The sequence below is a fragment of the Pan troglodytes genome, chromosome 1 (genome assembly GCF_028858775.2).
Source record: "Pan troglodytes isolate AG18354 chromosome 1, NHGRI_mPanTro3-v2.0_pri, whole genome shotgun sequence".
Lineage (NCBI taxonomy): Eukaryota > Metazoa > Chordata > Mammalia > Primates > Hominidae > Pan > Pan troglodytes.
The window spans coordinates 78,017,925-78,032,503 of record NC_072398.2 but is presented as its reverse complement, the minus strand read 5'-3'; the positions used below and the strand labels follow the sequence as shown (position 1 = coordinate 78,032,503).

At 37.8% G+C, this 14,579-nt stretch overlaps 1 protein-coding gene and 1 pseudogene across 1 annotated transcript; both read left to right on the top strand.

The window, feature by feature from the left end:
- Nucleotides 1-1,270: 1,270 nt before the first annotated feature.
- LOC736490 (alkylated DNA repair protein alkB homolog 8-like) lies at nt 1,271-11,350 on the top strand. Its single transcript, XM_001136426.4, has 2 exons — nt 1,271-1,334; nt 7,877-11,350. Exons 1-2 carry the CDS (start codon nt 1,271-1,273, stop codon nt 8,473-8,475), a joined length of 663 nt encoding a protein of 220 aa, XP_001136426.1. The 3' UTR covers nt 8,476-11,350.
- LOC129135513 (alkylated DNA repair protein alkB homolog 8-like) lies at nt 8,981-9,532 on the top strand (annotated as a pseudogene).
- Nucleotides 11,351-14,579: the final 3,229 nt, after the last annotated feature.

Sequence of the window (14,579 nt, the reverse complement as noted above, 5' to 3'; positions counted from 1 at the left end):
CAAGCAATCCTGCTTAAATGACAGAAACTTATTTTCTCATAATTCTGAAGGTTAAACATCTAAGATCAATTTGCTGGCAGATCTGGTTTCTTTTTCTTTTTTTCTTTTGAGACAGAGTTGCTCACTCTGTCACCCAGGCTGGAGTGCATTGGCACCGTATCAGCTCACTGCAACCTCTGTCTCCTGGGTTCAAGCAATTCTCCTGCCTCAGCCTCCCAAGTAGCTGGGACTACAGGTGCCCTCCACCGTGCCCGGGGTTTCACCATGTTGGCCAGACTGGTCTCAAACTCCTGACCTCAGGTTATCCGCCCGCCTCAGCCTCCCAAAGTGCTGGGATTTCAGGTGTGAGCCACCGCGCCTGGCCCCAGATCTGGTTTCTTCTGAGGCCTCTCTCCTTGGCTTATAGATAGCCAACTTCTCTGTGTCCTCTCACGATCTTTCCTCTGTGTCTGTGTGTTAATCTCTTCTTCTTCTTAGGACACTGTCAGACCAAATTAGAACCCACCCTAATGAACTCATTTAATCTTAGTTCCCCCTTTAAAGACCCTATCTCCAAATACAGTCATCTTTTGCAGTACTACGGGTTAAGACTTCAACGTAGGAGTTTGGTGGGGAGCACAGTTCAGCTCATGACACCTTCATTCCTACCACATCTCATCTTTCACTTTACTGCGAAGATTCAGACCTTTAAACCCTTCTTTGCCTTCTTTGTCAAATCTTCATTGCCTTCTTTGCATGGCTTAGGACTCTTGTCTTTCACTTCAGCTGCCACCCTCAGAACAAAAGCTGCTACCCCACCATCCCCCTTCCTTTGAACCTATCTAGGAAAACTCTAACCTTAGATGAATTCACCTACTTTACTTCCTTCTCTGCTCCTAGATTACACTGCTCCCTGAGAAACATTACACATGCATGCAGAATGCTGCTATTGCCCATGAAGAAGTCCTGGTCTATTAGAAATCTGTGTTCCTCAACCCCAACCAGACCTTGATACCCCAGGCAAGCCTTATAGGTAGTTCCTGCCTTTATTTAACACTCCTGAAATCTACTACTTGACGACTTGCCCACTCATTCTCAGCAGATGACTTTGCTCCCAACATTATAGACAAAATTAGAAGCCATCATCCAGGAAATTCCTCAACTCCACCATGCCTCTTTCTTTGAATCCAGCCCACCCATATTTGCCTCTACTCTGTTTCTTACTACCTATTCTATCAGACTGGAGATCTATTTGATTCCAAAATTCATGTGTTCTATTTATATTGGGGGGATGGGTATTGCAGAGGCAGCAGGAAATGAGGAGAAAGAAGAAGCTAGCAAAGTAATTCTTTCTGGTACATAGTCAAGCATAAAAATTACATAAAATATTGTGTTATTTTAACTCAAAGTCTGATTGATATGGTTTTGCTGTGTCCCCACCCAAATCTCATCTTGAATTCCCACATGTTGTGGGAGGGACCCAGTGGGAGGTAATTGAATCATGGGGGCAGGACTTTCCCATGCTGTCCTCATTATAGTGAATAAATCTCATGAGATCTGATGGTTCTATAACGGGGAGTTTCCCTGCACAAGCTCTCTTTTTGCCTAGTGTCATGATTAGGCTTCCTCAGCCACGTGTAAGTCCATTAAATGTCTTTCTTTTGTAAATTGCCCAGTTTCAGGTATGTCTTTATCAGCAACATGAAAACAGACTAATACACTTGTATTTATTAATTTTGCTTTATAAAATTTTAGTATAAAATTATATGCCATCAAGCTTTATTAAAATATGTAGGTTTCTTCTTTCCTAAGAGGCTATCAGAAGTTCTTATAAAAGTTACAAGTGAAATTAAAAAACTAAAGCTTATCTTAAGGAGTTGAGCAATGTGGGATGGCAGGGGGTTGGGGGAGGGGCATGAGTTATGCATCATATGCACTTGAAACAGATGTCTACTGGGTGGCTGCCCCAGAAGAATCATTTTTAGTTCCAAGGTCCAAGCCTGTTAGACTACGTATCAATTGTGCAAAGCTTGGATGAAGATTCAAGGCCTTCCTGGCACATTCTTCAAGGCCCTTTCTTTTTCAGCTCTTTATCTAGTTCCTAACTTTTCTTAAACTTATAAAAATATTTCATTCTTATATTCAATAGTTCCTTGTACTCAATTTTTCTCAGTAGTGATCACATGTGAATCACATTTTATCTGCAGTATAGACAGCAGCTTAAGGATGTAGACATGAAATAATTTAACTGAACCATTTCATTAGGAATTTTTTTAACTCAGAAGTTTAGCTGCAAACGTGGAGGAGTTTTTAGATTACATATGTGGTGTTTTATCAATATCTTATATGTATTTTTAATGCAAAAATCTTCACAACCAAAAAGAGACATTGGTTTTTAAACAGTAATCATACGTTACTGCAGATCTATGTATCACTAACCTATGAAAAATCTGGCATGCTTTCTGAGGTCAATGTCAATACCAAAAAAGAGCCCGCATCGCCAAGTCAATCCTAAGCCAAAAGAACAAAGCTGGAGGCATCACGCTACCTGACTTCAAACTATACTACAAGGCTACAGTAACCAAAACAGCATGGTACTGGTACCAAAACAGACATATAGATCAATGGAACAGAACAGAGCCCTCAGAAATAACGCCGCATATCTACAACTATCTGATCTTTGACAAACCTGAGAAAAACAAGCAATGGGGAAAGGATTCCCTATTTAATAAATGGTGCTGGGAAAACTGGCTAGCCATATGTAGAAACCTGAAACTGGATCCCTTCCTTACACCTTTTACAAAAATTAATTCAAGATGGATTAAAGACTTAAACATTAGACCTAAAACCATAAAAACCCTAGAAGAAAACCTAGGCATTACCATTCAGGACATAGGCACAGGCAAGGATTTCATGTCTAAAACACCAAAAGCAATGGCAACCAAAGCCAAAATTGACAAATGGGATCTAATTAAACTAAAGAGCTTCTGCACAGCAAAAGAAACTACCATCAGAGTGAACAGGCAACCCATAAAATGGGAGAAAATTTTCGCAACCTACTCATCTGACAAAGGGCTAATATCTAGAATCTACAATGAACTCAAACAAATTTACAAGAAAAAAACAAACAACCCCATCAAAAAGTGGGCAAAGGACATGAGCAGACAGTTCTCAAAAGAAGACATTTATGCAGCCAAAAAACACATGAAAAAATGCTCACCATCACTGGCCATCAGAGAAATGCAAATCAAAACCACAATGAGATATCATCTCACACCAGTTAGAATGGTAGTCATTAAAGAGTCAGGAAACAACAGGTGCTAGAGAGGATGTGGAGAAATAGGAACACTTTTACACTGTTGGTGGGACTGTAAACTAGTTCAACCATTGTGGAAGTCAGTGTGGCGATTCCTCAGGGATCTAGAACTAGAAATACCATTTGACCCAGCCATCCCATTACTGGGTATATACCCAAAGGACTATAAATCATGCTGCTATAAAGACACACGCACACGTATGTTTATTGCAGCACTATTCGCAATAGCGAACACTTGGAACAAACACAAATGTCCAACAATGATAGACTGGATTAAGAAAATGTGGCACATATACACCATGGAATACTATGCAGCCATAAAAAATGATGAGTTCATGTCCTTTGTAGGGACATGGATGAAATTGAAAATCATCATTCTCAGTAAACTATTGCAAGAACAAAAAACCAAACACCGCATATTCTCACTCACAGATGGGAATTGAACAATGAGAACACATGGACACAGGAAGGGGAACATCACACTCTGGGGACTGTTGTGGGGTGGGGGGAGGGGGGAGGGATAGCATTGGGAGATATATCTAATGCTAGATGACGAGTTAGTGGGTGCAGCGCACCAGCATGGCACATGTATACATATGTAACTAACCTGCACATTGTGCACATGTACCCTAAAACTTAAAGTATAATAATAAAAAAAATCCCTTAGATGTTCACATTTTTTATTGATTCTTTTTCATCCTGAAAGTTCTTTCTATTCATTTCTCTTCAACTTGTACATATTCAGTGTTTATTTTCAAGGCTACAGCCCTGTCAAAGAGTATTAAAAACCCAGAAAAAATATCTCAAATGGCTCTTCCACACCTGTCACAGAGCAATCCCAGGACCCCACACGCAGATTCCTCAGGCTAATACCACCGCACTGTCCCTAGTGCCTTTCCATTTTAAATACCTTACATGTGATATCTTATTTTATTCTTACAACAATAGCCTGAGGCACATTGAAATTGATGAGGAACCTGAAGTCTAGGGATTCCAAGTGACTTGTTCATGATTAGCAAAATAGTTAGTGGGGAGAGTTAAGTCTTTGAACTCTAACTTCTAGTATTCAGTCAACTATATTAATATGTCTCTAATTTGAAATTTATTATAATTATTCTTTTTCATTGGGGTGATATCTTTAACTGGCACATTGTTAAATAATAAAGAGTAGCACAGTTCTAGACTCTAAACTCCCAATGGAATATCTGGATCAGGTCTACCATTTATTCTTATAAGTTAGAAAGTCAACAATTATGGTTGGAGAGAAGTTTTATTTCGATATCCCAGAAATGAGTTAGGACCAGAGATGTGAGAACCAGAGAAGGCCAGAAAATGGAAATACCAACCAAGCATTATGTATACTTATCTGATTTTTTTTTAACTTTTCAGCTATCTGTAGTGGTAGTCTGACTAAAACAAAAAAACATTTCAAAAATTAAAATTCTTAGCCATAAGTCTACTTATTCTTTACAATCCAGTTTCATAAATGAATTCTTATCAGAGTTGTGGTCTCCCTCTATTTCTGAAATAAGGTATTTGATTCAGCTCCCTTATATACTTTTATGGCACTCAATTGCTGGGGGATATTGAGAGGTATCTGCCAGTCTACACACCCTAGGTCTAATCTCTGTAGCTCACTTATAGCTTCAAATATGTATCACTTAAAAATATTTTCATTATATAAATTCTTTTCAAATACACATTCAAAATATATATATATTCAAAGCATTATATAAACAAAGTTTGAGTAATGAAGATGGGATGTCACAGAAGCCAAAACCCAACTGTGGGGAGAGACTAAACATCCCTGGCATTAGTGCTACTCTGTATCTCATATATTAACTCTGCTCACCACAAACTCCCATCTCTTCTCTTCATCAATCTTTTAGTATTTCTACCCTAAATCAATTGAAATTTTTATTGAGCACTTTTTTGTGATTGGCACTAGGAATGCTCCATGCTTGGCATTAGGAATAGTACCATGAATGTAAGATGTATTCGCTTTCTTCAAAAAGTTTAAAAGGCAATTGAAAAAACAAGACATGCATAGAAAATTAAGTAATAACACAAGAGATCATAATAATGCAATGCAAAATAACAAGCAAGGTAGTATATAAAAAGTGGCCATAAGTTAGGGAGAGAGAGAAAAAAAACTGGCATTTCTGAGAACCTATTTTATGACAAGTTCTGTACAAAGTGGCTTTATAGATTATTGCATTTCTAGATGGAAACAAGCTTCGTTAATCAGCATTATATAAATGATGTTGTTTCCCTGAGTTTTATCTATTTGAGATTTCTGGATCCTGAGTGTAATAGAAAGGATTCATTTAATGTAGGAATTTACTACTATAACACAATCCTATTAATATCTTCATTTTATGAAACAGAAAATTGAAGCTCAGAAAGATTAAATAATTGACCTAAGGTCAAACATCCAGTAGGTGGCAGAAGCAACTTTTAAATTCTAAACTTCATGCAAGTCACACAGGTTTTTAAGAGTATCTCAAACACACACTCTGGAATAAAAACCAGATGGCCTTCACTATAGCTAAGTTAATCATAAATATAAGTAGCATTGCTCTAAAAAACATGAAGCAGGATGCTGATATAAATGTCCAGTTACTCCTTGTTGAGGAATTGACCAGTGTAGTCTGAACTCCTAGCCCACGTGATCAAGGGTACCAAATCTAGTATAATTTGGTCTAGTTTGCACACTGGGCTCTCTTCATTTGTAAACTCAGCAATTCTCATGGTGAGGGAAGTTGTTTGCTTTCTTTGAGTGGTGGTAGGTGGGGAGAGAGTTTCAGGGGAAGTGACTCCTTTCTAGGCTTCACCCTTCATTTTTGACCCAGTAGGCTCAGGATGAGGCCTGGTAATCTGTTTCATTTTGATTTGTAATCCATTCACGTTAGCTTGCCGTTCGCTATTTAAGAACCATTGCTCTCAAGCATGTTTCAGGGCAATACAGATTTGGTTTAGCTTCAGTTTAAGTGACGAACAAAGTCCACTTTAAGTAATTCATCTTTTATTTTCTAGAGCTGCTGTGCTTACCTCTGCTAAAAGCTGCGAGACATACTGCCTTAACCTACAAAAGCTTCTCTGAAACAGAAGTGTATATTTTTGTGCCAATATTTTTCTTACCAGCTGTGCTTTCTTCCAGGGAGATCGTGCTTTGCCACTAAATGAGCCTGTGTGCAAAAATACTCTCTGCCAAGTAGAACCTTGCTGTTTCATATTCATCAGCTAATTTATTCCTGTGACCACCTTTTGCAGTATGCCTATTTTACAGATTTTTTTAAAAAGCAAATTTAAGAAAGGAAATAACTTTCTCAAGTTTATGCAGCTGATACACACTGGAGGTTGAGTTTCAAATTAGGTCTGCCTGATGCTAAATTATTTTCCTTTGACTTTTCTCTGTCTTCATTTTCTCTCCTGCCTTATCCGTTGCCCATGTGTTAAGTCCCATCGTGTTACCCACAAGCATACCTTAGTCTTATTCCTGGCTCTTAGTATTGAGGAAGTTGTCAACTTTGGCATTAGGTAGGTTTTAAACTGGATGTTCTGTTCATGTATGAATTTTATGAATAATTCATTGGTTTGGTGCCCACTAAAAGGACCAACAAGATTATTTTCTGGTAATTTCAAGTTTCATTGTGAAGATTACACATAAATTTTTTCTACTCCTTATTCATTCATCCAATTGTTTAATGCCTGTGTTTTATTGTCAAGGTCGATTTATTTGCCAGGAATATGAGGTCTCTGCTTGAAAAGAAAATAGTTTTGTTATCTTTTTTTTTTCCAGATCTGGTCATAATCCCTAGCAAAGATATACTGGTTAATGTTACCAATAGGGTAAAGGTCAATGAAAAGCAGTAAAACAGTATTTGTCAATGTTTTATGAATTTAAGTGGACTTAACTGTAGAGAAACTATTAAAAATCGTAGTCTTCTCCTCTGTACTAGGCTTCCTATTCTAAAATAGGGCTCATTTTTAAAACTTCTGACCATTCAGTAAATAATTTTGTGATCAACTATGTATGCATAGGGCATCGTGCTGAGGAAAATCCAAGTTAGACTACAAGACATGACTCCTACACTCTGTAAGAACTATCATCCATTTTCAGAAAGAAAAACTTATGTAATGATAATGATAACCAAGGAATTATAACTAGCGGATAAAGTGAAAGTTCAGATGTCAAAGTAAACAGAGACTTCTTTGAGTTGATGTAATTCCTGAGAAAAAAAATCATTTTACTATAAAATAGAGATTATATAACAACTTTAATTTTCATCACAAGAGAAAATACTAAGTTATGTGTTTGAACAAGTTTTTTGCTGTTGTTCTCTGGCAAAAAGATCAAAGAACATTTGAATCTCTTCCAGAACCTCAGAGGTCAAGCCAACAAAACTAGCTTACAAATATACTAGGTCTCCTATAAACAAATATATGCTGCTTTTCTCCAACATGGCCGAGCCCAGGGGAGGTGGTGTGCAAGTATCCATGACGGCTGTCTGGCACTAGAGTGGAGAGGGTAGCGGAGAACAAAGCACTTGCAGGGTGAGAATCTGAATCCGGCCTGAGCTGAAGAGGAGAGGCTTGTTGTTGCCAATGTTGGTTTAGGTAATGGTGTGAGTAGAAACCAACTGCTACTGGTTTTAGAGAAATGTGGACTGGTGGATGCTCTCTTAATGCCACCTTACAAGCCCTACTCATTTGAAAGATACAAAACTACAGAAGAATCTAAGAGAGCCTATGTTACTCTCAATGGGAAAGAAATAGTGGATGATTTAGGACAAAAGATGATTCTGTATTTGAATTTTGTGGAAAAAGCACAATGGAAGGAGTTGGGGCCTCAAGCCTTACCACTAGTCCTTATAGTAGTAGAAGAAATAATTTCTACTGAGGATGAGAAAATTCTTTTGGAAAGTGTTGATCAAACAAAAGATACAGACCATCAAAATTTTCAAAAATGCTTAAAACACAGAAGAGTAAAGCATTTTGGTTATGAGTTCCACTGTGAGAAAAACAATGTAGATAAAGATAAGCATTTGCCTAGGGGTCTTCTTGATGTTTGTGATAGCTTTTTGGAGAAATGGTTGAGGGAGGGTTACATTAAACATAAACCTGAACAATTGACCATAAATCAATATGAACCTGGGCATGACTGTCATGGATTTTAAGTACCCAGATGGTATCACAGTGCCAGTTATTTTGCCTTGTTTGAGTTGGCTGGTGATGACAGGAGAATCTAGATACCTTTGGGCCCATGGGTTACCCTTTGGCTTGTGATAGCCAGAGGAAAGAGACTCCTCCCTCCTTTCCGGAGAGTGATAAAGAAGCCTGACAACTAGAGCAACAGTACATCCATCAAGTTTATTAATAGATTGCTGGGCACTTCAGCAGCATGAGATATACAGCTTGGCCACACATCATTGAGTTTTTGAAGGCTTTGCCAAGTGGCTTAATAGTGGCTGATACTGGATGTGGTAATGGAAAGCACCTTGGCATCAATAAGGAGTTAGATGTGATTGGTTGTGATCAGAGTCAAAACCTTGTGGACATTTGTAGAGTGAGACAATTCCAGGCTTTTGTTTGTGATGCATTGGCAGTACCAGTCCACAGTGGGTTTGGTATGCCTGACTCTCCATTGCTGTTATTCCCCATTTTGCAACAGCAGAACATAGAATGACAGCTCTTCAAGAACATGTTGGACTCCTGAAACCTGGTGGGAAGGCACTCATTTATGTCTGGGCAATGCAACAAGAATATATTATAATAAACAGAAGCCCAAGTAGCTTACAGGAAACAGAACTAGCCAAGGAAAGAGAGAGGAGATAAGCAGTGACACCTCAGTGCAGGGGATGGTTGTGAAGCAAATGCCTGATGTGGGCAGTCAAGACTCAGCATCTTCTGTCTCCTCCATTAATGACTCTTAGGAGGGAGGATATAATTCAAGGCAAGTTACTAATTCCAAGCTGCCTATTCATATTAACAGGACTTCTTTTTGTTCTCGGGATGTACTGGTCCCCTGGTACCTTAGGGGAAACCCTGATAAAGACAAACCTGTTGAGCAATTTGGTCCCATATGATCCTATGACCCAAGTTCCATGTTTCATCATTACTTATGTGTTCTGTGAGGGAGAATAGGAAGTTGCCTGCAGGACTGTGAGTGATTTCAGCATTCTGCAAAGCTACTACGATCAAGGAAATGTGTGTGTGATTCTTCAAAAGGTCTGATTATTTACCTGAACATATCATGTATAAAAAAGAAATGCTCATTTTGTTTCAAAAAAAGGAGAACAATTATCATTTTAATTAAAGAGAAAACTAAGAAACTACCAAAGGAGGGCTCTTGAGAAAAATTTGGAAGTAGAGATTCATTAGGAGACATTCAGTCAGCTACTGTTGGCTGACCTCATAGATGTAGTCTCCTACAACTTCCCTACAAGAGATGGCTTCTAAAAGCAATTAAAGTAATTTGTGCAGTGCTTGTAATTCTTGGGTAAGAGTCCACCATTTTGAAGATAACCTTTTGTTATAAAGTGTTACTGAATGTACTAAATCATGTAGGATCTTAGTGAAGTAATTCTATCACATTTTAATAAAGGAAATATTTCTGGTTAATAAAAAAACAAATATATGCTAATCTTCAAATTAACTTGACTAATCTATTTATAAAAGCTATACTATTCATCACTATAACATTTTTTATTGTAATATGTAACATTTTCATAAACTCTAATGCAGACATGAATATCATGCTAACATCAGTCAATAGGGTGCCTGTTTTGCAGCTTCTCTTGCCTTCCTGTGTGTTCCTGGGTGGCCTATCAGTCTCAGGTGCAGTATGTGGACTCTAAGAATGAAATGGTCAGATTCTCTGGTGTGAAACTCAAACTACTGTCCTTATTTCTCATTTTTTAATTGTAGTGTCTAAGTGGCTTCTGTGTTACTTATGGGCCAATAAATGATGTGTAACCTCCTCTTGATGGTATTCTGGAGTCGGGAGAGGTAGTGAAATGGAAGAATAACTCAGGTGTATCACCTGTTAAACCCAGGAGGTGGAGGTTGCAGTGAGCAGAGATAGTACCACTGCATTCCAGCTTGGGCAACAAGAGCGAAACTCCATCTCATAAATAAATAAATAAATAAATAACTTGCTGAGGGGGTCCTAAATTTTAAATATATACCACTGTTGTCAGACACTTAGGAGTGGAACTGGAATACTGGCAACGAAGGAGATCACTGGAATAAGTTACAGAGAACATGTGTCACTAATACTTAGAACATTATCTGGAATATAATAGACACTCATTTACTAGATTAACAAATGAAAAGTGTATATGAATGCAGCTTAATGTGCCAATGAAAGGCATCATGTGCATTCTCCTTAGTTATAAGTTCCAACCAGCTGGCCTTCATTTTACATATTTGCTATTTTGGCTATTTAATATGCCACGCAACTCAGCATGCTGGACAGTGCACGTGTGTGTGATTTGTAACTAGTCAGCTACAACTACAAGTTGAATTAGTTAATTAACCTCCTTCACATTTTTAGGTCTAAAAACAAAATAGGTGTGTTGATCTATAAGTGGGTCTTGATGGCAGAAATACTTCCCCGTAGTGGCATCTGGAAATATATAGGGGTAGTCTTTTCTTTTTCTATGCCTAGTAGTTTTCACTGGCATTTATTGACTTAGATACTAGGTAAGCTAAATACCCTGCAATCTTAAGGATGATCTCACACAATGAAAAATTGCCCTGCCCAGGCTGACTTGCCATAGTGGCTCAAGCCTGTAATATTAGCACTTTGGGAGGCTACAGCTGGAGGATCACTGAGCCCAGGAGTTTGAGACCACCCTGGGCAACATAGCAAGGCCCCCATCTCTACTCTACAAAAAAGAAAAGAAAATTAGCCAGGCATGGTGGCACTCACCCGCAGTGCCAGCTACTTGGGAGGCAGAAGCAGGAGGATCTCTTGAGCCCAGGAGTTCAAGGGTGCAGTGAGCCATGATCGCACCACGGCACTCCAGCCTGGGTGACAGAACAAGACTCCAACTCAAAAAATAAAGAAAGAAAAAGAAAAATTACCTGGCCCAAAATGTTATAGTGAGATCGTTCATCAATTTAATCCTTAAAGTTCTTTAAAGTTCTAAAATTACATGATTCTAAGTGGAAAGTACATTTTGAAAATTATTGTTTTACAATGCAGACATGAGTATCAGGCTAACATCAGCCAATAGGGTTTCTGTTTTCTTCCTCTTTCGCCTTCATGTGTGTTCCTGGCTGGCCCATTACTTTCAGGTGCAATATGTGGGCTCTATGAATGAAATGGTCAGATTCTGTGGTGTGAAACTCAAACTACTGTCCCCATTCCTCATGCATCCAAAACTAGCCTGGAAAGTCTTTTTGGCCGTTATACACCAACCCAGTTCCAGGTGATAGAATATGAGAAATGGAATGGAGCCTAAAAGGCTATCTTGTCCCCTCACCTCTACTGCCCCCAAATTACCAAAGCAACTAACACAAGGGTTCTTTCTCTAATGAGCGATAAAAGTGATCTTTCTTATTCCATAAGGCTCCTGCTCTGGAAGGCTCTGGTAATGGCGACCATTTTCCTGGTAACTTAGGGTTATTTATAACTCCAGCAGCTGCCACGGAAGGCTCAGATGGGAACTCAGAGTTGTAAGATAAGCTCTTCTTCATTTATTTTCCTTAATCATGGCTGTCTTGGTTTTCCTGCCCCTGGGGCAATAGTGGCAATGTGAGGAACAGAGACCTTGCCCCTTTGTAAAGGAACAAGTGGAGTAACCACTCTGGACCTATCATTGGACCTGACTTTAACTCAGTGTTTCTCAACAGTGCAACCAAATGTCAAAAATCACAGACAAACATTGTTTGCACTTGCTTGTTAGTTCCAGGATTAAATAGACAGTCTTTTATTACCTAAGTTCTAAAATGTTTTGGTTTTATTTTTTCCCTATCATAATTTTTTACATTTAGTTTTCCTATTTTATTTATTCTAAGCTCTTTCATCTACTCACATATGATGACCCCCAAAGGTAAAGCATACTAACTGTTTCTTATGTATACATTCATATTTTTCTCCCTGATCAAAATCCATTACAGATCATATGAGTATGTCTATGTGTGTCTGTGTTCACATTTATACAGAATTTTTAAAAAGCAGCATTCATTTTTGAAATAAGGATCATATTATAAGCACTTTTTTGCATGTTGCTTTTTTCCTTTCTAGTACTTTAATGGGGTATTTCTCCAAGCTATCTGTTAGCTCTAATTTACAGAATAATTTATTCACTTCTCTAACAAAAAGCATTCATTCTGTCTCATTTTTGATACTTTGAACAACACTGAAATAAACTTTTTTATACAATTTGTTAAAGCATGCTTATATTTGTATTTTTATAAGATATATTCCCAAAAGTAAAATCACCTGATCAAACAGCATATATCTTTTTTCTAAAGAAAAACTGAAGATACTTTATTTTTATCATTATTGAAGTTAACAATTGACAAGCCCATTAGAGAAAACATTTTACATAATTTTACATCACTGACTTAGAGCCCACACATACATGACAAAGATAGCTAAAAACATATGAAAAAATATATCTTTGGAAATAAACACAGCATTCCTCTGGCTATGAAACTAAAAAAGTTTGAGACACTTTTTAAACTTGTAGCAGAAGATGCAACAGACTGTCAGCTTCATTTAGCACTGCCTGCACTAATTGTTGTTCACTCGATTCTTTACGAGATATCAGCTTCAGAATATGGACCCTAAAGAATCCACATCTTTGGAATGTTCCATCGTAGCTTTGATGATCAAGTCTGAGTCTCCAAAAGCCACTCTCATTTTATAGAAATCTTTCAACTGTTATGCATCATCAGACATGACAACAGGTGTCACAAGAGATATATGCCTTGCCTCCAGCAAATCAATTAGAAGAAAACAAAAATTTCTTTAAAATACAAAGAAAATATAGAGCAAGAGAACAGAATATGAAGTCTTCCACTCATATCCTCCAACAGCAACAATAATCTAGCAACCATCCAGGGATGAAAGTTTCTTCTTAGCAGTTTTGTGATTTGGAGGGGACAACAGAGTAGAGAATGCCCACTCCCCCAACCAGAGCCTGGGCATTTGAGATTCTGAAGATTTAAAAAGGGGCTCTGCAGAAAGCTGTGGCAAGCAAAGGATAGGCTAGAGAGAGACAGGACTAATAAATGTGTCGACTTCAGATACATTCTTGTGAAGGACAGCAAAGAATAGGTGGCCTTTTCACCTCCTAGAGAGATAAAACATCGGAGGCCAAGGTAGAATTGGGTGTGTCCTGCCAATCTTTAAATGAATAAGGCTATAGGAGTAGTATTGCTTCCTGAAGTAGTCACAATCTTTTCTTTGCATTATTTTAATTCTATTTGTGTAGCATTAAAAACTGAAAAGAAGTTCTATGTAAAATGAGAGCAGAGAAAATCATGTTGTCTGAATTGCAGCCCTAGAAAACTTCATGAACCTATGACTTGTTTTTAATTTTTATCTACAAGTCATATTTGCTCATTTTTAACTACATGCCACATTTTATATGTACCTATGTATACACGTATTTATGTGTACATACCCTTTAATCCTCTAATCCTTGTTAAAAAAAATAGCCAGACAGGTAGTAATAGTGTAGTTATCCCTATTTTATTAATGAGTAAATCAAGGATTGGAAAGGTTAAGTGACTTGCCCAAGGCCACAGAGCTATAGAAGTGATTTGGAATCTCTCATACTCACACTTCAGAGATGAAGATTACTGTCTTCAAAAGGCATGAAGGGTAATTCCTCAAAATTAGACATATACCAGTTTACACTAAGTATCACTTGCTTAATGAAGGAGTTAACTAGATAAAATGAGTGAGATGTTATAATTCTAAGTGACATCAAAATATAGTTGATAGGAAAACTTTTTTTGAAATTCTACTATATTTCATGACTGGGAGTTAGGTGCAGTTTATTTTGTCTAACTGCCAACATAATTTTACCTGGTACTAATTTTACCTGGTTCCTGGTACTAATAGATCAATTTGTGGAATTTTGATCTTTTCTGTGACCACACACTGTACTCAGAAACAAGTAAATATAAGCTTGAGAAATACAGGCCTTTGACCCCAAAATTCCAAGACAGGACATGAAAAGAGAGAGCAGAGCAAAGTCATCCTCCTTATTGGGCTATCTCAATTAAGTAGCTAAGTTTCTACAGTATTTGGAGGACTACT